Genomic DNA, 27,724 nt, shown 5'->3' on the forward strand with positions numbered 1-27,724 from the left:
AGAGACAAGGTATGTATACAAGAAAATAGGGGACTGGGCAAGGACATTGTGACATATTTATACCACAGAATACCACAGGGCAATTAAAATCATGTTTTAGATGGGTACTGGCTGAGTTCACGATGTATTTCTCTCTGAAGGAGGGAGGTTGCAGACAAGGGTACACTGCACGACCTCATTTTTGTTTGTACATAAATGCACACAAATGACTGAAAGGAGATTCACCTAATTATTAACAATGAGTTATCCTGAGTGATGAGATTATGCGCATTTATTTTTTTCTTTGTGTTTTCTAAGGTTTCTTTTTACACTGAACAAGGATTACTTATGTAAATTAGGCAGATGATATCATTAAAAATTATTTCTAGAAGAAATACAGGTTGATATGGGGGAACCACCAATAGACTTAAGACTTTGATTCTAAATAGCTCCAATGTTCTGACACTGGCCAGTTGCTGGGGGACAAGTGTCCCCCGCAAAGGTCCTAGGCGTGGGTGGCCATTTTTGTGCCAGGATTCAGTGTGACCTGAGCTCTTTGGCCCCAGCGCATTCCCCTTTTGCTCTGCTTAGGCCTCTGGGTTAGACGCAGGAGAAGTAAAGGAAATGAGAACAAATCATTCTGCATAAGGAGGACAAGGGAGGCCAAGGTGCAAAGCAAGTGGTGCAGGACACCAAGCCCCTTAGCATGGCTCGCCTAGACCACCTTGGGCACCACCCCACAGAGAGAAACTCAGAGGCAGAGAACAACTTTATGAACCCGCTGCCAGACACAGACTGCTCTGGAGACGTCCTGCAAAAACAAGGGCACAGTTCACCCTATGCTCTCAGTCCCCTGAAACTGCTTGCTTTCTGCAAACTGAAACTTGTTCAGAGGGAGGAGAGCTCAATGGCAATGGGCTTGGAGGAGGCACATTTATTTTTCTTTCTTGGTATGAAAATTAGCTGGAGTTCCCTGGTGGCCTAGTGGTTAGGATTCCAGGCTTTCACTGCTGTGGCCCAGGTTCAATCCTTGGTCAGAGAACTGAGATCCCACAAGCCACGCAGTGCAGCCAAAAAAAAAAATTAGCTAGAGATCAAAATGCCATATGCCAAGTTCTAAGTAGGATGATTTGTATCTATGATGGAACTGAGGCTCAAAACAGAGGTAAAGATGGAAACGCTGACATGGTTGGACAGGCTGAATCCTAGAAGAGGATGATGATTCAAATGTTATAGGACCCTGCAGTCCGAACAAAGGAGGAATAGAAAGGGTTTTGCAGCCCCTGGAAAAGGTTAAGAAATAAGATACCATCTTTCCCACATGAAGAAGTCCTCATTGCTCCCCTAGCCAACCCCACAGCCCAGCTCAACTGCACAAGGCCCCATCACCACCCGATTTTCAGGTCTGAACCCTGTGAGAACCCCAGGAAGCATCCCCAGATACCCCCACCCCATCTCTGCTTATCCAGACCCCTCACATCTTCCAGAGCCATCTCTATGGCCATCTCCCAATCCCTTGGCCTGAGAGGCTCTCTCCTTTAAGCCCTACTGCATAGTGTTTCTTGATTTCTGACTTCTAGCCTCCTTTTTGTGCATGTGTTTATCTTATTCTTCCGCTTCTGCGCAGAGGGCAACCTGAACAAAGACCATATGTGGGCCAGCTCTATGCCCACATATCAGGTGCGACATAAGTATTTGCTGAATATTTTTTAAAATCAACTTTTTACTTTAGAACAGTTTTAAAGAAAAATTGCAAAGATATGATAGAGAATTCCTGTATCCCCACATCCAGTTTCTGATTATTAACATCTTATATTAGTATGGTACATTAAGGAACCAATATTGATACATTATTATTAACTATAATCCATGCTTTATTAGGATTTCCTTAGTTTCTACATAATATCCTTTTTTTTGTTTCAGGATCCTATCCAGAATACTAGATTAGATTTAGACATCAGGTGGCAATTTTTCAGACTTTCCTTGTTTTGTTTTGTTTTTAATTGAGATATAATTCACATACCATAAAATTCACTCTCTTAAAGTGTACAATTCAGTGATAGTCTATTGACAAGGTTGTGTAACCATTAGCACTATCTAATTCCAGGACATTTTCATCACCCCAAAAAGAAATCTTGTTAGAGTCACCCCCCATTCCCTCCTCCCCTTAGTGTCTGGCAACCACTAATCTACCTTGTCTTTATGGATTTCCCTATTCTGGACATTTCATATCATTGTAATCGTAGAATATGCTGCTTTTGTGTCTGGCTTCTTTCACTTAGCATGATGTTTTCAGGCTTCATTCACCTTGTAGCATGAATTAGTACATCATTCCTTTTTATGGTTGTGTAATATTCCATTGCATGGATATACCACATTTTTGCTTATTCATTCATCAATTGTTGGTCATTTGGTTTGTTACACTTTTTTGGCTATTATGAATGATGCTTCTTTGAACATTTGTGTACAAGTTTTTGTGTAAACATATGTTTTCAATTCTCTTGGGTATATATCTAAGAATGGAATTGCTAGGTCATATGGTATATGCTTAACTTTTTGAGGAACTGACAAGCAGTTTTCTAAAGTGGCTGCATCATTTTACATTCTCATCAGGAATGTTGTGAAGGTTCTGATTTCTCCACATTCTCATCAACACTTGTTCTTCTCTAACTTTTTGCTCATAGCCATCCTAGTGGGTGTGAAGTGGAATTTCACTGTGGGTTTGATTTGCATTTCCCTAATGACTAATAAAGTTGAGTGTTTTTTCATGTGCTTATTAGCCATTTGTATATCTTCTTTGGAGTAATGTCTATTCAAAGCTTCTGCTGATTTTTAAATTGGATTATTTAGTTTTTATTGTCAAACTGTAAGAGTTCATTATGTATTCTGAATACAAGACCTTTATTATGTATAGGATTTGCAAATATTTCCTCCCATTCTGTGAATTGTGTTTTCACTTTTTTCTTTATAACAGCTTTATTGATATATAATTCACATGCCATAAATTCATCATTAAAGTGTACAATTCCATTTTTTTTTAGTATATTCACAGAGTTGCTATACAATCATCACCCTCATTTTCTTGATAGTTTTCTTTGAAGCATAAAAGTTACTAATTTTGATGAAGTCCAATCTATCAATTTTTTTCTTTGGTTGCTTATGTTTTTGGTGTCATTCATATTTAAGAAACCATTGCCTAACCCAAGATCATGAAGGTTACACCTACATTTTAAGAGTTTTCTAGTTTTACTCCTTACATTTAGGTTTATGGCCCATTTGAGTTAAAGCTTATATACAGTGTAAGGTAGGAATCCAACTTCATTCTTTTGCATGGGAATATCCAGTTGTCCCAGCACTGTTCGAGAAGACTATTCTTTCCCCATTGAATTGTCCTGGCACACTTGTTGAAATTCAGTTGGCCATAAATGCATGGTTTTATTTCTGGACTCAATTCTATTCCATTTATCGAAATGTCTATTCTTATACCAATACTAAACAGCCTTGATTTCTGTAGCTCTGTAATAAGTTTGAAATCAGAATGTATTAGCCCTCCAACTGTTTTTCTTTCCAAGACTGTGTTGGCTATCTATTACATTTTCATATTAACTGTAAGAAAATTAAAGTAAGAAACTTCAAACTGTCTTCTAAAGTGGCTGCATCATTTTGACTCTGCAACGAATAAGAGTTCCTGTTGTTCTGAATCCTCATCAGCATTTGGTATCATCAGTTTAGCCATTCTAATAACTGTGTAGTGGTATCTCATTGCTTTTTTAACTTCCATTCCCTAATGACAAATAATGTAGAGCATCTCTTCATATGCTTGTTTGTCCTGAGTATATTTTTTTTGATAAGGTGTCTGTTCATACCTTTTGCCCATTTTTTGACTGGAGTGTTTGTTTTCTTGTTGTTTTTAAGAGTTCTTTGTATATTTTGCATACAAGTCCTCTATCGGATACGTGTTTTGCAAATATTTTCCCCCAGCCTGTAGCTTGTCTTTTTGTTCTCTTACTTGAATATTTTGAATTAAAAAACCCCTCTTGGTAAGCTTTAACAATGCACCTGCTTAAAACCCATTAAAGGGTACCCATTCAAGACTGCTGCTTTGCGAATTACAAAAAGGGACTCCACCTGGAAATATCCAGAATGAGGTGAAGATATGCATTTGGATCTCATTCCCCATCCACTTCCTTCGCTGGTGGCTTTGTGCAAGACAAAAACTGCACAATCACACTGCAACAACCCGCATTGATCTTAAGTGTATCCATAATAGACTTATAGAACCCTCCATGATAGGGCTCTTGCTTATTCTCCAGCCACATCTCATCCTTCTACCCTTCCTCTCTACAGCCTCAAAAGCCTTATCTCAGCAGCTTGAAGGAGCTTTGCTTCCAGCCTCAAGACTTTCATATGTTTCTTCTGCCAGTGTGGCGGGCTGACTTTTCAGATGACCCCCAATTATCCTTACCTCCTGGTGTTCGTGGCCTTCGTGGTCCCCTTCCCTTGTGAGTGGGCTAGACCTTGTGACTTGCTGCTAGTGAATAAAGTAGGGCAAAAGTGATGGAATATCACTTCCAACATTAGGTTGTAAGTGACTAACTTCTGTCTTGCTTGCACATTCTCTCTTCCTCTCTCACTTGTTCACGCTAATGAAGCCAACTGACATGTTGCAAGCTCCTTTTGGAGAGACTCGTGTGGCAAAGAACTAAGAAAGGCCTTGGGCCAATAGCTTATGAGGAGCCAAGGCCTCAGTCCAACAGCCTGCGAGGAACTCAGCCCTGCCAATAACCACCTGAGTCATACTGGAAGCAGATGAGGCCTCTCTTTTGCAACATTCATCATCATTGCAATTAGTTCATTATCTGAGTATTCATTTCCCATCTGTCTTCTCCAAGATTGTCAGTTCCAAGTCAGAGCTGGCTATATTTTTTCCATACTGAATTCCCAGGACTTAACAGGGTGCCTAACACAGAGTGGAGATATAGTAATTGTAGAATGAAAAAATGAATCAACCGTTGAAGGAATTAATAAATGAAGTACATTGAAGCCTCATAGGCCAGAAAGGAGGCAGGAAAAAAAAGCCCAGTGCCCTAGTAAAGACAGTTATAAAAGTCCCACAATTCCCAGGGTTTACTTTTTTAAATATCAAAAAAAACACCCCAAAAATCAAAAATCAAACCATGTCAACATGTTCTAGATAAAAATTTGTTATGACAGTGTGTAACCAAATGCTCTATGTAAATAAAAAGTCCAAGAAGGGTTCGTTCATAGTCCAGGATTTTTTTTCTTTTTTTCCCCCTTTTTTTTTTCTCCCCCCCTCTTTTTTTTTTTCCTTTTCTTTTTCTTTTTTCCCCCCTCAGGATTTTGATTTTTAAAAACTTTGCAGTTTTAACAGGAATAACAGGAATTGACCTGGAACATAAAGGATGAGAGTGAAGACAGAGCGCCTGTTGAACAGAAGCTGCCCCACATGATCGACAGGCTGGAGCTGCTGTTCCTCTGCTCTTGATATTAAATCTGGGAAAAAGCATCCAGTTTTTTCCGTTAAACGAACTTTTAGCTAAATGCAGAAAGGAGGATTTTTGAAGTTTGGGGATAAACCTGTGGCCACAGAAAGGTAAATTCAGACCAGTTGTTTTAGTTGGCAAAACTCCTATAGGACTTTTTAAATGATGATACTATATAATCAGCAGCCAATGAACGGGTTTCATCAGCGGGTCCTAAGCTTCACTGCCTACCAAATAATATCCAGCTCACTCCCTGGTGGGGCATGTGGAGGCTTGGCTGACCTTTGCAGCCCGCTCTTCTTCTGCTTCCCCTCGCACACCTTCCCCCTCGCACACCTTTCCCCTCGCACACCCATGGCTCTTGCCTTCCTCAGTCACAGGGCACACCTTTTCATCTCTGTGCCTTTGCACATGGTCTTCCTCTGACTGGCGGTCCCCCTTTAGTGCCACCCAGTCCCTGCGACACCAGATTCAAATCTCAGGGCTCCCGATTCCCCCAGAAGTGAGGGCTCTACTGATCTGTCTCAAAGGGCACTTGGATTTACCTCTTTAATGGCCTCTAACACATTCAATGTTGTATCATTAGCAGGCATGTGTTTTACTGATCCTCTCTACTACTCAGACCAGAGGATATGGTCTCTGTCTTGAAGACCTTTTGTCCTTACATTTTCCAGCACAAGGCTTTGAATGGAGCAGGGGCTTGAAACATATATGTTGTTAAATGAATAAATGAAAAAAATGAATGAAACATATATGCTAAAAGGCTTTTAAATGAGTCAGATGTACTTTATATCCCAATGCCAATAATAATATACCCATAGAAAGAGATTTAATGTTAAAAATATTGTAATTTGCCTTTTTATGAAATTTTGTTTTCAAATGTACCAATTACAGTCTCTCATGAAACAAAAAGGAACTTAGAAATGACTAAACAGAATGCTTCTTCACTAGTCCACTAGAACACTGACTAAATGTCCTAATACATTGCTCTAAATGGTCATGTAAAAGCCAAGGAAGTAAATAACTAACAAAGCAAACTATTAAATATAGGAAAATGAGCTTTTCAAAAGCTTTCTGGAATTCTTTAGTCTATTGTTGAACTTTTAACAAAATAATTTGAACAATTTTTAAAGTTTAATAATAAACACTACTCCTGTATAAAGTGATTAAGTCAAAGTAGTTTACTTCAAATACAGGAATTAATTACAGAAATGGAATGTACAGATTATTTAGGGAATGTTGTTTGAGAGGACAGCGCTCTCATGACTAAGTCTAGTGTATCCTGAATCCTCATGTTATTTCTTTCTATCGTGGAAGACTGTCTCCCAGACTTCATGCTTTCTTCTGTATCGAGGGGGATAAGGGTATGGGGGTTGAACTGACATCGAGGCTCTCCCAGGATGCCAACTCTGTGGAAAGAATTATTGGTATAGCCAAATATTTGCTGAGGCCAAAGACTAAGGTATTGGGTTGGCCAAAAATTTGTCTGGGTTTTTTCTGTAACATCTTATGGAAAAACCTGAACTAAGTTTTTGGCCAACCCAGTATATGGTTGACTTGTGCGTGTGTATAAAGCTAAGACTGATACACACACACACACACACAAATACACACACACACACATCTATTTCTTAAATATGGGTTCAAAAACTCGACCCATAGCAAGATTTTGTACTGGCCCTTCCCTTATTTCCCAAAGATGATTCTTCTAACAGGAAAACCTCAGTCTTACAAAGTCTGCTACTCACTTCACCAAATTAGAACTATTTGAAGTCTAGCCTATCTTTCTAGTTTTTTCTAGTCTAGATGGGTATACCAAGAACTGATCTGGAAAGAAAACAGGTCGAGAGGAACAGGGGATGGTAGGAAGACGGTGCTTCCACCTTTGTTCAGCTTTCTGGCAGAGGCACCATGTCTGAGCCCTTGCCCCTCCTGGGCCCCACCTAGGAAGCAACACTCAGTCTTCTCTCCTTCCTCTCTCCTTGGGCCACTTACATTGGCATGTGCACAGAGTCCAGATTTTCCTTGTGCTCTTGCATCCGGGCTGGGAATTTCATGCCTACTTGACGGTACTTTTTCTCAGAGATATTCTGAGCTTTTTCTCTGAGAGAGGGCAGCAGAGTAGACATGACTGGAGAGCGCATGTTAATGGCTTTTTTCATCGCTGGGCGCTTTGCCATCATTCTCCTGGGGTTGGGGGTGACATTTAGGTCACATCATCTTGTTTTCTAGAAATGTCCTTGAGCTTAGGAGAGTCAAAAGGTCATACCTGAATTGTACAAAAGTCATGCGTTTCTTTTCCCCTCCTGACTCTTCATCCTCGCGCTTCCTTCGAGGAATGTTGAACATGTCGGAACGAAAGAGCCTCCCTATTTCTTCCTCAATCTCTGTGAAGTGTTGACGTCGGAAGACAATCCAGGCTACATACGTACAGAAAGTATAAAAGGACTACGACAGAAAACAGACGAGAATCGGAACCCACAGTTACGACATGAAAAACTCCCACCTGTCTATAGAACAGTACTAAGTAGACGCAAACCCAGGTGACCTGCTCTCTCCACATGCCTGAAGGGCTGTGGAAAATTATACATGTACTCGCCTTTGCAGGAGGAAAATCAGACCAAAGATTTAAGGAGTGGCACACAGCTTATTAGTATCCTTTGTAGAAAGGATATTCATTAAAAATAGGTGCCTGACAAATGTCTATTGGTTGTTGCTATACTTCATGTTTCATATCAAAGAGCAGAGCCCCTAAACGTAAGTGACTCACCTCAAAGAATTTCCAGTCTTTTTGTGTATCTGATATTTTCCCCCTGAAATATAACAAATCACAACTATAGGTTGGAAAGGGAAGTTCAATATTTCAGTGATCTAGGCAACCCCTTATCTTCAAAAGGCCTTTTGCAGATCATTACCTGTGGTCCCATACCTATTTAGTCACATAAATGTTATCAAAAGGCATTGATAATGAGTGCCAATGTCTTTTTCTTCAACTTCTTAGGTTACCCAGATCAAAACCTCTAGTGTTTGGTCAAAAGTTAATCAACATATCCAGTGATAAACCATAATGGAAAAGAACATGAAAAAGAATGTATATATATGTATAACTGAATCAATTTGCTATATAGCAGAAATTAACACAACATTGTAAATCAACTATTAAAAAAACTAAAAAAAATCCCCATTAAAGTGGGGTTCATAAAAAAGCTAATCAATATAAATTCAGGATAAACAAGCCAGCCCTCGCTGTATTCTTCCAAATGTTTCTAGTAATGTGAGTGTTAGGGCGGTGAGGAGAGTGGAAAGGTGGTGAAGAGGTAACACAAGGTGTTAGTAGGTATGGAAGTAAAGAACTAGAGGCTAAGTCTAAAATAAAGAAAAAGAAAAAAAAATCTTAAACAGTGGTTATGGCTATTGGGTACAGAAAGAATCAGAAACAAAACAGACACAGGTCTATCTATGCCATACCATCAACTGGCTGGGAAGAAAAGTGCGCTCTTCCTTCTGAACGAGGTATGTAGACCGAGCCTTGTCTCTTAAAGGTAGGCAAAGGCCCAAGAGTCCTTGCAACACAAATTCAGTGTTAAGGGTACTGGCATGGGCACACTTAGTAAACTTGGCCTCCCTCTCCATTCAGAACACAGACCATTCTGATTCTGATTGCCAGCCTTGGGAAAGCAGGCATGGCCAGGGGAGGACTTGAGAGTTGAATGATGGGGCTATGCACCTGCAGTCACTTGATCAGTCTTGGGGGCCAAGGCCAGACCCAAGGCACTCCAAGGTTAATCCTGGGTCTGCTTCTGCTTTTGCTTTGGGTTTCCTTGGAGTAACTAACTCCTAGGATTGGCCCTGGTATCAGGTTCTCCAGAACTGTCCTGACTCCCATGGTCTGGGGAAGTTGACCCAAACTCCTCAGGACCTCCAGCTTTTTCACGGAGACTTCATGGCTGTATGGGCCCAAACTAGCCCTCCATTTGGAGGAACCACTGAAGAGGTGGTTCAGCTTTTACTGGGGTGGGTCCCTCCGGTGGGTCCCTCCCCTCTGGCAGATGCTTCATTTCCTCACGTGCAAGTCTTCAACAAAGAATTAAGGCAACAGTAATTACAGTGAACATTTACTAAATATGGACTATGTGCCAAATACTACGCTAAGCCCTTTACATTTATGATCATATTTAGTTCTCACAAGATTGCATGATTATTCCCACTTTACAGGTGGGGAGACTGATGACGAGACTGAAGTCCAAAGACATTATTTAATTAGGGACAGAGTCTGAACTAAAAATCAGGCCTGTCAGGTCTCCACATTTGTCCTTGTAACCCAGAATGCTAGGAAAATAAGCTTTTTCTTTAAAGTATTTCAGAGATGAAACCATTAAACAACAGAGCCCAGCAGAAACTTTTTAGGACAAGCCTCCTTCTGTGTCACCTAAAGCCTTTACCAACAAGAGTGCTTCTGTGGTATTCCCGCCCTTCCACTGCCTCTGCCAGCTGAAACCAGAGACCATGCACACCTGTCAAGCTGAAGCGGAAACCAACCAAACTCTGGCTTTGGAATACTGAGTTGGCCTGTGTCCTTGGGAGAAGGTTTAGAGCAGTATTTACGCTGGCACAACCCAAACCAGCACCATCTTAGCAAGGTTTTGAAATGACAGAGTGATTGACCAGGAAACACACACTTTCTCTCCTTTTCTTTCGTTTTTCTTTTTTTAAACATTAGAAGAGAAGGTACCATGAACCTCCGCTCCTTTCCCTCAAGTTGTCGCAAAACTGGGACTTCTTTCTCTCTTAAAGTCCAGAGCAAACTGATATAGCTCACAGTGCAGAAATTAAGAACAGAATGTGTGGGGCTTCCCTAGTGGCGCAGTGGTTGAGAATCTGCCTGCCAATGCAGGGGACACGGGTTCGAGCCCTGGTCTGGGAAGATCCCACATGCCACGGGGCAACTAGGCCCGTGCGCCACAACTACTGAGCCTGCGCGTCTGGAGCCTGTGCTCCACAACAAGAGAGGCCGCGATAGTGAGAGGCCCGCGCACCACGATGAAGAGTGGCCCCCGCTTGCCGCAACTAGAGAAAGCCCTCGCACAGAAACAAAGACCCAACACAGCCAAAAATAAATAAATAAATAAATAAATAAAGACTAAGATGGTAAATTAAAAAAAAAAAAAAAGAAGAAGAACAGAATGTAGTGGGTTTCTTCTGACCATTTTTTTTTTTTTTTTTTTTTAATTTCTTTTGACCATTCTGATTTAGCTCTGCATGTAAAACTGAAATGAGTCCAGGAACTGGAGACAGAGAATGAGTACATTTGGGAATGAGCACATTTAAATCTGCCAGTTCATCTCTTGCTGGTGAATCCTGAGTCATTTTCCTTTTTTTATTTTTTTATTTTTTTTTATTTTTATTTTTTTTTAAATTAATTAATTAATTTATTTATTTATTTTTGGCTGTGTTGGGTCTTCGTTTCCGTGCGAGGCCTTTCTTTAGTTGCTGCGAGCGGGGGCCACTCTTCATCGCGGTGCGCGGGCCTCTCACTATCGCGGCCTCTCTTGTTGCGGAGCACAGGCTCCAGACGCGCAGGCTCAGTAGTTGTGGCACACGGGCTTAGTTGCTCCGCGGCATGTGGGATCTTCCCAGACCAGGGCTCGAACCCGTGTCCCCTGCATTGGCAGGCAGATTCTCAACCACTGCGCCACCAGGGAAGCCCCATTTTCCTTTTTTTAAAACTTATTTTTATATTTTAATTTTACACATATAAAATAACTATAAATATATTCTATAATTTTAATAAGTACATAATAATTATAAATTGGTTATAAATTTAGAAATGTACGGAGTATAAATAACAAATTTAGGCCCTCCAAATCCTCTACAAATTGAAACAGGGTTGATAACAGCACAATCCAATAGAAATATAATGCAAGCCACAAATGTAACTTAAAACTTTCTAGGAGCCACAGTAAAAAGAAACAGGTGATATTAATTTTAATAATATATTGTACCCCAACCCCCCAAATATTATCATTTCAATATGTAATCAATATTTTAAATTATTAATGAGATATTTTATTCATTTTTAAACTTTTTGTATAGTGTATATTTTACACTTACAGCACATTTCAACATGGACCAGCCACATTCCAAGTGCTCAATAGCCACACGTGGCAACTGGCTGCCGTGCTGGTCAACAAAGATGCTGTACATTTACCCGTGAGGGCAGAATCCAAAGGAAAGAGGGGAAAGCCAAGCTGTTGGTAAACCCAGAGATTGTCAGTGGCCTGTTATGTGCTTTCTTATTCCTTCTTGCTATATTAGACTCTTAGCTCTAAACCAAAATGAGGAGAGCTTATCATATTTTTAGTCATTCCTGAAGGGGTGCAAAGCCTAGGGCCAGACCCATGGGGTTCTGGGCTGGAGAGAGAAAAAAAACTGTGCTCCCACTTGCCCCCTGCTGCCTTAGGTGAAGTCAGGTTTAAATGATGGTCAAGGCCTGCTCTGTACAAGGGAAGAGAAATGTCAAAGGAATGTGTTTGGGGGAGGGAAAAGAGGCCTTGGTGCAAGTGACTGGAGGTGGCAGGGGGAGGGCTTAAAGATGATTTAAACACCTGAGCTTCAAAGAAACGCCTTTCTCCCCATCCTCATCCCCACAGCCAGCCTCTTTGGTCACCGGTCAGGTGACAGCTGCACGGACCGCAGAGGAGAAGGGTATACCTCCTAGGGTAGAGGTGGGGTTGGAGCCAGAATTGGCCATAACCAAAGATCAGATCTAATTCTATGGCTTGTGCCATGAGGAGGTTTTCTTATCTACCATGGAAAACACAGAGAGCTTTTACTGAACATGTTCATCAAAATTTTGCCAAAGCTTTTGTAATATCAGGATTTCACAGATGCATTTAGAATAGAAAGGCATGTCCTCCTACTTCTCAAGAAACATGAGAGCACTAAATTAACAGCCCCCAAATTGCTGGTTCTACTGAAATCGTTAACTTATCTCCAGGGATAAGGTGTTCTAGTCCAATATTAAGTATGCATACATTAGAGAGAAAAATCAGAAAATACACATGAAAATGTTCTCATGCGAATATCAGCTTGTTCATATTGGGAAGAAGTTAAATAATGATATGTTAAAATCAGGTAATCACTCACAACTGGCAAAAACATTGTCCTTATCTTCTCCTAGATAAAAACAACCAAAAGAGCAATATAAACTTCATTCATTGACAAGGACACAGTCAATACCCACAGCCAATTAACAACTTTTACTGGTAAGGACATGCTATAATCTGTTTTCCTCAATAGCTTTTGTTCAGCAATTTGACCTGTATGAAATTTGTTATGTAAATGGTGGCTGGTGAGCTCCTGATTCTTCTCCAAACTGCTATCCAACAAGCAGGAGGAAAGTAGGTGACATTGCCTACAATGGCAAAAAGACCAACATCTCCTGGAAATGAGCTAGTACTAAACTGAGGTAATCACTTACTTGCAAACATGAGTTCCATTAAAAGCTTGTATAAAAAATATATTGTAATAAAAAGGTACTGTTAAAAGTACAACTTAAGTGGAGGTTCTATATCTAGGAAACTAAAAGATATGATAAAATCTCTAATTATGGGGCTTCCCTGGTGGCACAGTGGTTGAGAATCCGCCTGCCAGTGCAGGGGACACGGGTTTGAGCCCTGGTCCGGGAAGATCCCACATGCTGTGGAGCAACTAAGCCTGTGCACCACAACTACTGAGCCTGAGCTCAAGAGCCCGTGAGCCACAACTACTGAGCCTGCGTGCTGCAACTACTGAAGCCCGCGCGCCTAGATCCTGTGCTCCGCAACGAAAAGCCACAGCAATGAGAAGCCCGAGCACCGCAACAAAGAGTAGCCCCCGCTTGCCACAACTAGAGAAAGCCCGCGCGCAGCAACGAAGACCCAACACGGCCAAAAATAAATAAAATAAATAAAATTTTTTTTTTTAAATCTCTAATTATGATATATTTGCAGTATGTTTTTCATCCCCAAATTAGTTTGCAATGCCTATGTTCTTTTAAAAATCGAACAATATGGGCAATAAATTAAAAAAATTTTTTAGAGTAGGTGTTTTTGTTTTTTTTATTTAATTTTATTTATTTATTTATTTTTGGCTATGTTGGGTCTTCGTTTCTGTGCGAGGGCTTTCTCTAGTTGCGGAGAGCGGGGGCCACTCTTCATCGCGGTGCGCGGGCCTTTCACTGTCGCTGCCTCTCTTGTTGCGGAGTACAGGCTCCAGACACGCAGGCTCAGTAATTGCGGCTCACGGGCCTAGTTGCTCCGCGGCATGTGGGATCTTCCCAGACCAGGGCTTGAACCCGTGTCCCCTGCATTGGCAGGCGGATTCTCAACCACTGCGCCACTAGGGAAGCCCAGAGTAGGTGTTTTTTTAACCTTGTTATGGACTGAATGTTCGTGTCTCCCCCCACCACCCTAATGCATATGTTGAAGCCCTTAAACCCCCCAATGTGGTGGTGCTTAGAGGCAGGGTCTTTGGGAGATAATTGGGTTTAGATGAGGTCATGAAGGTGGGGCCCCATAATGGGATTTTTGTCCTTTTAAGAAGAGGAAGAGAGACTAGGGTTCTCTCTCTCCACCACGGGGGACACAGTAAGAAGGCAGCTATCTGCAAGCCAGGAAGAGGACCCTCACCAAAACCTGACAATGCTGGCATCCTGGTCTCAGACTTCCAGCTTTCAGAACTACGAGAAAATAAATTTCTGTCATTTAAGCCATCCAATCTGTGACAATTTGTTATGGTAGCCTGAGCTGACTGATACAAAACTTAAATTCTAGTTTTCTTAATTAGAAGTGACGCTTTAAAGACAGAAGAAATTAACGTTAAGTTGAGAAAAGGTGATTTTTACAAGTGATTAAATAGGAAAATTTATAAAGCTGACTATAATTTTACTATAATACCTTTCTTAAAAGTTTTGTCAAGAAGAGAAAACACCACTTCTTCCTAAATAAGGGAGTCTGTGGCAAGCTGAATCTCTACCAACAGCTCTAGGGACCCGGAAAGGCCTTCTGTATTTGGGCCACAGGAATGTTTTTTGATGCTGAACTCTCAATCCCCAATTTTAAATCTCTCTCTATTCCTTCTACTACTACACCTCGCAAGAAAGTTCTGACCAGGCCAAAGGGAAGCCCTCAAGTCAAAGTCACCCACCCGAGGAGTCCCATGTCTGGCAGGAATGAGCCTGCCTTAGTGTCCCCGCTGCCCTCAGACATTGGCTGGAGACAGTCCATGGGAAGAGTGGCCTCAGCACAAACCTGGTGGTGGATTCAGAGTGCAGCAGCAGGGGCCGCTGGTCAATTACACCCTGCACTTTAGCAGATCTGAGTGGCACGTTTTCATGGCTGCTGCACTGGAAGACAGCACTAAACCTGTCAACTCCATGAAAGAACTGAACATAGCAGTGAAAACTCTCAAGAGCAGAAATGATGTAGTAGAATAAAGAATGAATGTTGCCAGAGATGCATTAAGAGGGCATTCCCAAATCATGGTAAACCACACAAAGTGAATCACAGAGATGGTAGACATGGGAAGCAGACTGAGTATAGCTACCACTGTGGACAAGAGGGGTGCAAGAGAAGAGAAATGGCCAACAATGCCAAAATGTAACCAAAAAACAAAGACAATGAGCCTGAACTGAAAATACATTGATATAAACATTAATAAACATCAAGTCCCTAGTTGAGAGAAATCTCACATGCATTTTTGTTTTTAAACTTTATAGACCAATGTATGTCCTTATAAATAGCCAAGAAGAGTGGAGAGGACATATGCTTGCCCCCTTAGACCCTGGAGAAGCCTAGAGAGAACCTATTCCAACTAAACAATGAAGTTATTAAACCAATACAGTCTCTGTCCCACCTGATGTTTCTTTTTGTAGGTGGAAGGAAAAGGTTTCAAGACTCAGAAAAACTGAAAAAAGAAAAAATTTAACCACATGGAATTGTTATAAAGTTCACTACATGAAAGGGTAGAAATCCACGCTCACATGAAAGACATTAAAATGCAGATAGAGTAAAATGTTTAGTAAGGGTTAATGGTAATTATAAAAAATAAAGTAAAATAAATTGGAAAAACCAGGTGAGAACAGCAAAGTATAATACAGAATTTCATTAAGCGTTTTAGATTCTCAAACTATAACAAAGCAGTGGGGACAAATCATACAACCTTAAGAGAGAACAGGAAAATAGTAAATATCATAGTCTAGGTCTCAAAAGATCTAACAACTTGTTTGATAATGCAAGGCACTTTTTTTTTTTTTTTTTTTGGCTGTGTTGGGTCTTCGTTGCTGCGCACGGGCTTTCTCTAGTTTCAGCGAGCGGGGGCTACTCTTTGTTGCGGTGCACGGGCTTCTCACTGCGATGGCTTCTCTTGTTGCAGAGCACAGGCTCTAGGCGCACGGGCTTCAGTAGTTGTGGCACGCGGGCTCAGTAGTTGTGGCACGCGGGCTCAGTAGTTGTGGCTCGCGGGCTCTGGAGTGCAGGCTCAGTAGTTGTGCTGCACGGGCTTAGCTGCTCCGTGGCATGTGGGATCTTCCTGGACTGGGGATCGAACCCGTATCCCCTGTATTGGCAGGTGGATTCTTAACCACTGTGCCACCAGGGAAGTCCTCCATAATGCAAGGCACTTTTTAAATCGCCCATAGTCCCTTTACTCTAACAAATTATCTGTTTTTCCATTTATTTTCTTGTCCATAGTAACATCTATTCTTGAACAGGACTTTTAAAATTTAAACATATCCATCATATTTAAATATGCATTCTCTTTGACCCAGGAATTCTACTGTAAAAAATTTATCTTTAGGACAAACTAGACAAGTACATCAAATATAGGTATAAGAAAGTTCATTGCAGCGTTATTCCTAATATTTAAAAAGGAAATATTCCAACTGTTCATCAATAAGTTAAATATATTTGGAATACCAGGAAGCCATTAAAGGTGATGTTGTAGAGTTATATTTACTACCATATTCCACAGATTAATAGCAATAACAATAATAACAACAAAAAAAGGAATAATAATAGCTAACTTTACTGAATACATAGTATGTGCCAAGGATGGGTCTAAGTGTTTTATATGTATTATATCATTTAATTTTCACAACTGGTCTATTAAGTAAGTATGTTATTGGGTATATTTTACAGGTATAATGTTACAGAATAATAAATTCTATTTATTTATGTAAAATTGTGTGTCTGGGTGTGCATATAGAGATGTCTGAAAGGATAATAAATGAAATGTTGACAACAGATTTACCCTTTCCTTTTTATGTATTGATTAATTATTGTACAAGACTATGCATTAATTTTATAAAAAGAAAGAACAAAACTATTTTTGAACATATAGGGAAACAATGAGTTATTTTCTCGACATGATAAATAATTCATCACTTAAACTAAGGGTCAATACAATAAGTAAATAGCATGTGCTAGCTTATTCTCTTTTATAACAGAAAAAAAAGTAAGGCTGACTTCAGTCACTTCTTTAATGGAATCAGATACGGGAAATGCTACTACTATAGCTAATTAAAAATTTTAAATATCACTCTAGGAAAAAATGAAATTAAAAACTACCTTTTACAGATGATATGATTATATAACTAGAAAATCCAAGGAGATAAATTAAAATTTTACATAGGCAGGAAATGTGTTTAACATATGTGTCATAGGTTACGACATAAACTGATAAAACCAAATGCATTCTTATATATTTTTGTCATCAAAAATATATTACCAAACATGCATCAACAGGGAAATAATCAGTTAATGATAATAAATCCATAATATCCATGGTTTAAGAACTATTCCATTTTTAAAAAAGAATATGGTAGATCTATGTGTACTAATCTTCAAAAATATCCAAGATTTATAAGTGAAAAAAGCACATTTCAGAATGACAACATAGCATTATCCGATGTATTTAACAACAACAATGTAAGTGCATACGTATAATTGGATAGAAAACCAAGAGGACATACATCGAGCCAGAAATAACAGTACTTACTTCTGGGGAGAGATTGATATTGAAGGATGGTGGAGGAAGTAGGAGACTTTAATTTTTAACTCTACATACTAACTAACTATAAACTATATACATAACTATTTAAATTTTTTACCCTTAGGATATGTTCATGAAGTACTTATACAATTAAAAACAAATAAATAAACCAAAACTTCACATTGGTATTTAAAAAATTGATTACATGAATACATAAGTGCTAATCTAATTTAGGACCACACAAATTTCTTTAACGATTACTATGTAAAACTTTAATGGACAAAATAAAGAACAATATGAATAAATGGAGAATACATCTTACAGCTCTTTGAGAGGATTCAATATAGCAAAGATGACACTATTTCCTAAGCTAAAGTATAGATCTTAATACAATAAACGATAAAAGGTTCTTGGTAGATATTGCTTAGAACTTGATTAATAGTGAAATTGATCTCAAATAGGCAAGATCACCAAATACAAGGTTTCTGGAGGTAATAGGAGTGAGTACTTGTTTTCAGCTAAATCACCTCCTTTCCAGCCCAGCTCACTGCCTGCACTCCCTGAGGTCCACCGCTCCTCGCCTTTCCTGCTTTGGGTGCCCAATCTCTGTCTATACCTCTATTGCACCAGTCACTGGTCTCCTTACCTGATGACTCCTCCAACAGACTGTATGCTCCTTGAAAAGAGAGACCATTTTCCTTGTACCCTGGCACTTAGCACCACGATTACCACAGAGCAAGAATGTTTGTTGAATAAAGCAAAGCAAAATATAAGCTGCATAGTTCTGATGTTTAAAACAGAAAAACTAATCAAAAAAATTCAATAGGAATTCCCTAAAATGGGTTAAAATATTAGAAAAATTCAACATCTAATAAACAAGAAATGTTACAGGGGAAAAAATCACTAATAAATATTACAGGAAAGTTGGCTATTAGTAAAGAAAAAATATCTTAGATTCATAGCTCATCTGATCAGATATAACAAATTTCAAATGGATCAAAGCTTTTTTTTTTTTAATCCTATTTTTAAAAACTAAGAAAGAAAGGTGAGGAGTTTAGCCTGGAAATGAACAGAATGAACCCAGGAATGCAAGAACTTGTATGACTATTGAATAGCATCAGAAACAAGGTGGAAATGTTCAAATAAATAAAAACTTAAAACATTTTCATAATGTGTAAAAATGTAAATATCAAAATGAAAGCAACAGACTAGAAAAAACAAGTAACCAATCCTTGTTATATGAAATATAAATTATACAAATTCCCAGTTTCCACTTGATAGATGGTTAAAACTAGAGGAGGAACAGGCAATAAATCATTTTACACAAAAAAAGAACACAAACCCTATAGTCATGAAAAATATTCAGTCAAATAAAATATCCTTAAGATTTTTATATACCTTTAAGCTATCAGAAATATTAAACTAATAAAAACAAGTATGCTTATAGCTTATGGTGATAAAGAATGTTTTAACCTTTTTAAAGGACAATCTGGCAATATGTAACAAGAGCTATAAAATTGTTCATGCCTTCCAGATAAGTACATTCTGGGTAATAAGCCATAAGTAAACAGCCCAAATGAACAAAGTTATTTATATAAAGATATTCAATGCAAAAGCATTAGAAGGCAGAAAAACTGAAACCACACAAATGTACACAAGAGGAATGGTTAAGCAAACTGGTATATTATACAACAGAATGACTACAGTTGCTATTCAAAGTGGTAGGTAAGATTATATTAGCAGAATAATAGAAGAAGGTACACAGAAAAAATGTGGAACACAAAAAAGTATGTACAATACAAATATTTGTATTTTGAAAATGTGGGGGAATGTGGAGAGAGAGAAATCATGTATTGGGTTCTTTTCCAATAAAGTTTTTAAAAAATTTAAAAGGTCTGGCCATGACCATGGCATGGATCTTGAGCCTGTTGTGAAACTACTACTTAAGAGAAGGAGATTTTGGGTTAAGGATTGGAGTGTTCTCTCCTGTGACCCCAAACTTTCCTGTGATAAGACACTTTAAAATTTTAATTACAGTAGTGTATGAACTGTCATCCTAAGGTAAAAATTACCTTCCCACGAACAGAGTCATCTTGCAACTCCCACCTTACGCACTTATACCCACAACTGTTGCTGCAAAACAAGCAGCAGAAGGGGAGGGGACACACCCAATAACCGCTTCAACACTGGCCCATCACTCGGCCTCCTGCCCAAGGCAGCCAAGTAGCCCTTGTCTGACAGCAAGAAGCCTTCCTGGCAGAAAGCAAGATTTCATTGAACTGATACAACCTGAGAGAAATTTAAACCCAAATAGCAGAAGGTTGTTAAAACATCTGCCACACCTGAAACTAACACAACATTGTAAATCAACTATACTTTAATTTGAAAAAAGAAAAAAAAATATCAGCCAAGATTCTGGGATTCTTCCTATACTCACTTGGCTCTCTCAAACAAGACGTCACATGTGTTTGGGACAGAGTCTCAGCTGAGCCCAGTGATTCTGTACAACAAAAAAGGAACCTTTCTCAGGGGCACCAAAAGTCAAAGCTAAGGGTTGTAAGGATGTGGATCTACACACAAGTGAAGATCTAACAAAATCCTAAGTGGGGACTTACTTTCCGCAGCACATGTGATGCTTATCAGGCATTCCCAAGCCCAGGACGAGGACACAGTACTTCTGTGCCAAGTATTTCTGTGCTGCTTCTAACTTACTGATAACCAATTCCATCTCTTTTTTCTCTACAAGGCCCCTGAAAAGAAAAACAATAATCTGGATTAATGTTGGCAAATGTCTATATTAATTAGTAAAAAGTCAGAAGTATAAACTATTTTGAAAGAAACATAAGTGAGTCAACACATCTCACTTATCATTTTATTTATTTTATTTGAGCTGTGGCAGAGAAAGTTCTTCAAAGTCCTTTGATATTTATCATTGTAATCAGCATCTCAAGTTTATGCTGAATATTCACTTTTTGAATAGATTCTTTATAAATTGTATATGTATCCTCAATTTTATACACAGGAAGTCCTAATTTATATAGAACAGCTCGACCAACAAACTCCCTATACTAGTTTCTGCGGCAGTTAGCAGCCCATTTTTCTGCTGTTTTGCTAAGACAGCCATGGAGACTCTTTCCCACCTTAGCTTCCCCTGGGTTTCTGATGTTATTACTAAGTTCGGGGGCTCAATGTTTGAACTACTCAACGTTTGCTCACCCTCAGTTCTGGGTTTGCTAAGGAGGCATCTGTGGAATACCACTCTGGGAACTTTGGCATCAATTACAATCACCTTGCTTCCCTGTGAAAACACAGCCCCAGTTCCAATTGAATTGCAAATGTACTTTCTAAAAGGCAACCTGTTTTTAGGTTACAGCATGTCTGAAGCCTAATTTTAGACATTTTTGCGGTACAGTACAGTAGGAAACATTGCCGACAATACATTCCAATGATTGCTATTGAAAAATGAAGTGTCACTAGCTTTTTCCCTGCCTTTTTATTTTCAGAAAGACAAAAGCCAAACGAAATGCACTCTAAACAAGAAAGACAACATACTGCCCCTTCTGATGTTAACCACTAGACTGACCACATGAGGATAAGCTGTGGGGAAAGGCGGTGGGTTTAAGGATAATACGGGTGTTTCAAAGCACAAAACATTATCACTGTGGTGAGAAGGCCTGTGCGTAATTGGAATAAAATGAGTTTCTGGAATAGATAAGGTGGGTTCCAACTTTAAATGCCCAAATATCATATAAACCCAACACACACACACCCACGAGCACCCCGGTGACCATCACTGTGCCTGCCTCCCTGTTTCCTTCCCTCATCCTCACCCCTGCTTTGCCAGACCTGCCTATAGTTAATCTCTTTTTTGCTGTTGAAAACAAAACAAACCAAACAACAACGAAGAAGTGCTTTGAAACGTTTCTGCCAATGGTTCTCATGTTTTAACATATGTAAGAATTGCCTGGGGTATTTGCTAAAAGTGTAAATTCCCAAGGCCAACCCCTCTTCCAGATTTTGTTTCAGTAGGTCTGGGTAGAGCCTGGCATTTAAAATAAACCCAGGTATAACCCTTTGGAAAAATTTTTAGTAATAATTTCAAGTGCCATACAATTGGTCATAAACTTTGATCCAATAATCTCTCCTGGAAATTTATTCTTTGTAAAAAATCATCCAAAGTTAGGGGAGAAATCTAATGCATGAGATATTCAATGCAATTATTATTTATCTATTAGACTATCAGAAAAACTGGAGACTCCCAAAATATATAAAATAGAGGGATAATAGGAGTAGTAATACAGGCTGTAGTAATAGAGCCAAGTACTATTTAAGGATTTGACATTAACCTAACATATGAGTCCCCCCATGGGATTGAAGCCAGGCACCAAAGTCTGTACCCTTAACCATATACTACATTGCTTCTTAATAGGTAGGTCAATAAGTTATTAACATACAGTAGCTTGATGGAAAGTTATGCCACCATTAAAAATTATAATTACGAAGATTGTAATAACTTGAAAATACTTATGATAGGATGTTTAAAACTGCATACATAATTGTACCTTTGTTCAGAAGCTGTAAGTCCTAATTACAAATGGATAAACTCAGGGACAGAGAGCCGAGTTGACTGGTAAGGGATGTGGGGACACCACACAGTGGTTTAGGCAGAGACTTTGGAGTTAGAGACCTGGGTTCTAGCCTCAGCTCCATCACTAACTTGGCACGTACACCAGCCAGCTGTTTAACCTCTCTGAGCCTCAGCTTCATCCTCCGTTAAATGGGGATAAGGTTTTTTCTTCTGGAATTAGGGCATTTAGTCATCTAAGACCATCGAAGTGTATCTTTAATATCCTTCTATAACTCTTCCTGCTCTCCTCTCACAGGTTATAGGCTTTCCTTCCAAGGGCCAACCACTAGGCTAAGATAATATGCATTAACTCATCTAATCTGGACAATAAGTGTACAGTGAATGCTACTATTATCCCTATGTTACACCTCACTATTTTGACGGAAATTAATTTTTTTCTTAAAGTCATTTATATCCAGATATCTCAATGTAATTTATATTTGTTTCTATTATAATAAATAAACCAACTGACTACTGGAAGCTTGAAAAGGAAAAGTTGTTATGCTTTTTTTAGAATCACACCACAGAACCATTAATTTTAAGGCTTGGATTTTTCTTTGTCATTCTGTAACTGATTCCTTCCATGAAAGTCTACCATATATCACTGGGTTCTAATAATTTTTTTTTTAATAGTAATGTTTTATTTATTTATTTATTTTTATATTTATTTTTGGCTGTGTTGGGTCTTCGGTTCTGTGCGAGGGCTTTCTCTAGTTGCGGCCAGCGGGGGCCACTCTTCATCGCGGTGCGCGGGCCTCTCACTATCACCGCCTCTCTTGTTGCGGAGCACAGGCTCCAGACGCACAGGCTCAGTAGCCGTGGCTCACGGGCCTAGTTGCTCTGCGGCATGTGGGATCTTCCCAGACCAGGGCTCGAACCCGTGTCCCCTGCATTAGCAGGCAGATTCTCAACCACTGCCCCACCAGGGAAGCCCCCTAATAATTTTTAGTATATTTTATTTTATTATTATTTTTTTTTAATAAATTTTTAAATTTATTTATGGCTGCGTTGGGTCTTCGTTGCTGTGTGCGGGCTTTCTCTAGTTGTGGCGAGCAGGGGCTACTCTTCGTTGCGGTGCACGGGCTTCTCATTGCGGTGGCTTCTTTTGTTGCGGAGCACGGGCTCTAGGTGCGCGGGCTTCAGTAGTTGTGGCACGCGGGCTCAGCAGTTGTGGCTTGCAGGCTTAGCTGCCCCGCGGCATGTGGGATCTTCCCAGACCAGGGCTCAAACTTGTGTCCCCTGCATTGGCAGGCAGACTGTTAACCACTGAGCCACCAGGGAAGCCCTTTAGTATATTTTAAAAATAACTAAGAAAACTTTTTTCTGTTATCTATTTCTATAAATTAAGAAATGAAACAGTCTTTGCTTTTTTTTTAAATTTTTATTGGAGTATAGTTGCCTTACAATATTGTGTTAGTTTCTACTGTTCAGCAAAGTGAATCAGCTATACATATACACATATCCCCTCTTTTTTGGATTTCGTTCCCATTTATGTCACCACAGAGCACTGAGTAGAGTTCTCTGAGCTATACAGTAGGTTCTCATTAGTTATCTATTTTATACATAGTATCAAGAGTGTATGTATGTCAATCGCAATCTCCCAATTCATCCCGCCCCCCCCAACAATGTCTCTGCTTGATTAGCAATAACCCACAGAATTAGAAAAAACCATACAAAATATAAGCTAATATGCTACCAAAGTCTAATAAATTTCTTCTTTGGAAATAATAAGACTCCTCAAACCTTCTGAGCCCACAGCTGGTTTGAGCCCATTTGCTTGCTACCACAGAAACACTTCATGATCTCTGGCTGCTCTGCTGGATGTTGCGTATTATAATGGCTTTACTGTAGTAGCAGTGTTTGAATTATTTATTTGGTTCTTCACAAAACTGCTATCCCAAGACATTTATCTATTCACAAAATTTTTCAAACTGCTTGTTTATATGCAAGGATTTTGCATTTTGAAAACATTCTACAACAGCAAACTGATGACTCTATCCAGCATTCCTAACAGCAAAATCACTGGGTCGGTTCCACATGAACTGGGGAGGGCAGCCTGGGCACTGGGAAAGTTCCATGGCTTGCAAAGGTCACCAAGCCTGGGAGGCATTGTTCTGCTCTGGACTCTGAGTTCCCAGATTCTTGCCCTGTATAGCTCCGAGCCACCTCCACCTAAAGTGATTAAATTCTTCACATGTAGCCTAAGAAGTCTTGTTTTCTTCTATGATATGTAATATCATTTTGGTCATATCTGTTAATTTTTTAAATTCTTAGTTCTTTTCATTAGATGCTTACAAACCCTTTAGCAAGAACTTTGTAAGCATGAAAAACATAGAAACAATATCTATATCTGCACTGTCCAATATGGTAGCTGTGAGCCACATGTAGCTCCTGAGCACTGACTGTGGCTAGTCTGAATTGAGGTATATTGTATTTGTAAAATAGACACCACTTCAAACACTTACTACAAAAAAGTAAAGTATTTCATCAATAACTTCCTAGTATTGACTACAAGTTGCACTGATAATATTTTTGAGTCATTGGGTTAAATAAAATATCTTGTTAAAATTAATTTCACCTGTATCTTTTTACATTTTAAAAATATGGCATCAGAAAAGTTTAAATTACATATATGGCTCTCACATATTGGGCATACTCTTCTATTGGGCAGTGCTGGTCTATATTATTTGCAATATTTAGTTAACAGAATACCCATCTGAATTATTCAGTGAGCTTTAAAACTGGTGAACTCCTCCCTGTAAAATGTTTTAGCATACTCCAAGATTTTAAAATTTCCATCATCTCTTTACCCTAGACAAAAGTTAGTTTTAATACTGGCAGTGATAAAGCTTTAAAGTGCACTACAGGGAATTCCCTGGCAGTCCAGTGGTTAGGACTCGGTGCTTTCACTGCCAGGGCCCCGGGTTCGATCCGTGGTCGGGGAACTAACATCCTGGAGGCTGCATGGCGTGGCCAAAAATAAATAAATAAATCAATAAAAATAAAGTGCACTACAAAATTCTACTTACACCATACAGCTTTTGGGTTTCTTTTCCTGTGAGATTTTTTCCAAGTAATAATATAAATAGTACAACAATGCCATGAGGAAATTGTCAAGATTCTTATTCCTATGGGGAGATTAAAAGAAAATAATGATAACATATTTCAAACATAAAGCCTGTCATAAAAAAATATATGGGCACACAAGAATAAGTAGAAACACATATTACCATACCCATCACACAACTAATTTACCATTTAAAATTCTATCTACTATAACTGTTTGAAGATATAAGAAACCTGATTTTCGTAAACAAAATTTTTTGAGAGGTCTCAACTGAATTATAGTTTTGCTTACCAATTAGTTTTCATTTTTAAAGTGTTTTTATAATACAGGTAATTTTTTGTTGTTTAAAAAATGTGCACAAATGTAACAAGTAAAAAGACTCTCCCCTCACTCCTTCGTCACCATCCTACTCCTTAGTGGTAGCCACTGTTAAGAGTTTGGCATGAATCCGTCCTAAACCTTCTAGAGCATAGGCAATCACATATAAGGTCCTCCTCCACCAGCACACATACATATGCATGAATATATGCCTTACTTTTTTTTTTTGGTAACAAATGGGATAATGATGTATATACAAGTCTTTGCAACTTGCTTCTGTCACTTGCCTGTGTAGCATGGACCTCTTTCCATGATACCATGTATAGATTTTCCTCATTTTTTTAAACAGGTGGATAAAGTATGCTACAGCTTATAATTTATTTAACTAATCCTCTACTGATGGATATTTGGGTTTTTAAAAAATATTATAGACATTGCTGCAGTAATTATTCTTATAGCCACATCTTTGAGTAACTTCCTAGAAGTGAAATTGCTAGGACATAGAATATCTGCACATTAAAGTTTCGTAAGTTTTGCTCTCCAAAAAGACTGCATTGATTTACAATCCTATCTCATTTGTTTTAAAACTAGAAGGCTTTGTTTTCTTTCTAACTATTCTTACAAGATTTTTGCTGCTTCCTTTCTAGCCCCAAACGGAAATTCTTACTCTGGCATGCATTCCTGAACCATACCTTGAGAGCAGGATGAAGATGAGCATTGCAGACTTTTTTTTCACAGTATTAATAACTACCTGTCCTAGGTTGGGTTCTCCCAGAAACACACCATGAGACAGATTTGCGAGTAAGTAGTTTACTAGGAAGTGATCACAAGAAACATCAGTAGGGGAGTGGGGAGGTGAGATGGAAAGGGGGTGTTAACAAGTTCATTATCACTGTGGACCAATGTAGTTCAGTACCATGCGGGACTCTAGGAGACAGCGTAGAAAACTTAGAATTATCCTGACAGATGGAAGCTGGGATATTTATCTACCAACTCTCCCTCCAGCACATCACTGATTGGAGGCTGCTTCTCGGGCACTGACTCCCTAGTGCCCCAAGCTTGCCCTGTAGCCCTGCAGTCAGGCTGAGTGTGCTCCTGCCATAGAATAAAGCTTCAGGCAGAGAATCTCAGGTGTTTGCCATATCTCAGGTGTTTACTGAATGCTGAGGGAATCTGTGAGCGCTGCCCACAGCCTAGGATACCCAACTCTCACTGAGCACTTGCAAGTGCAGCTGCCATGAGAAGCACCTTCCACGTACAGCCACGTGGAGACACCATTACTTCCAATTTTGTATCCAAGGAAACTGAGGCTCGGGAAGATCAAAAAGCTCACCCAGAGTCACACACCTAGTACTTGTTGGGGCTGCCAAACATAACTAGCGGAGAAAACTGATCTTCAGGAAATGAGTATACCCTTTAACCAACATATACGTAGTGCAGTCTCAATGGGACTGACAACGTGCTCACCATACTCCTTGCCCTGGACTTTATTTTGGGCTCCTGTGACTTCTGGCTTCCTCTCTTTGGTCTCAGTCTTTGAAACTGAATCCTGAGAGGATGGCTTGTATAGAGCCAGCCCTTTCTCCAAAAATCAGATTTGTCATCATTTATCAGATGGGATGATTTCAAAATAAAGGATAAAAGATCTAAAATGTCTCACAAGCATTACATACCTCATAAATGTTGTAAAAGAACAGATATGCTGCATCTCAGTATCTTGTAGCAAAAGCAAAGCAACAACTGAAAGGAGAGAAGATGGACAATTGAAAGAGGGACAAAGAGCTGCCTTAGAGGTTGACACCAGGTAACACATGTCAGGATGATGAGGCAGTTACTCACATTTAGCATCGTGGAGTGTAACGTTGCCCTGCTGACTTCGTTTCTCTAAGCCTTTGGGTGACTTATCGTCTCTTAAAGCAAACCTTTTATCTGTCAACCTGTTTTGGGGATATAACAGTCTCTAGTAGTGCTTTGAAAGGTTTTAGTTGTATTTAATCTACCCTGAGGCACATGAGGTGTTTACTATAAAGTAAGGAGACCCTGAGTGTCATGTGTGGGTTTCATTTAATGTAGGATCATTTTGGAATACATTTTATTAAACGTTATATTTACTATGTTAGGGGTAGGAGGAATACACACTGCCTTACATAAAATGTAAATACCAGTTTGATCCAAAATAGGTCATTTAAATCATCTATT

General features: G+C 39.3%; 1 protein-coding gene across 1 annotated transcript in view; it reads right to left on the minus strand.

The window, feature by feature from the left end:
* Window positions 1-6,708: 6,708 nt before the first annotated feature.
* Window positions 6,709-27,724, minus strand: part of PPP1R36 (protein phosphatase 1 regulatory subunit 36) — a 31,947-nt gene continuing 10,931 nt past the window's right edge. Inside the window, 8 exon segments of the mRNA XM_068527064.1 lie at window positions 6,709-6,892; window positions 7,479-7,670; window positions 7,753-7,931; window positions 8,254-8,296; window positions 20,129-20,263; window positions 25,170-25,268; window positions 27,199-27,265; window positions 27,365-27,462. Coding sequence (XP_068383165.1) covers window positions 6,709-6,892; window positions 7,479-7,670; window positions 7,753-7,931; window positions 8,254-8,296; window positions 20,129-20,263; window positions 25,170-25,268; window positions 27,199-27,265; window positions 27,365-27,462 — 997 coding nt within the window.

The sequence above is a fragment of the Eschrichtius robustus genome, chromosome 1, assembly GCF_028021215.1.
Source record: "Eschrichtius robustus isolate mEscRob2 chromosome 1, mEscRob2.pri, whole genome shotgun sequence".
Taxonomy (NCBI): domain Eukaryota; kingdom Metazoa; phylum Chordata; class Mammalia; order Artiodactyla; family Eschrichtiidae; genus Eschrichtius; species Eschrichtius robustus.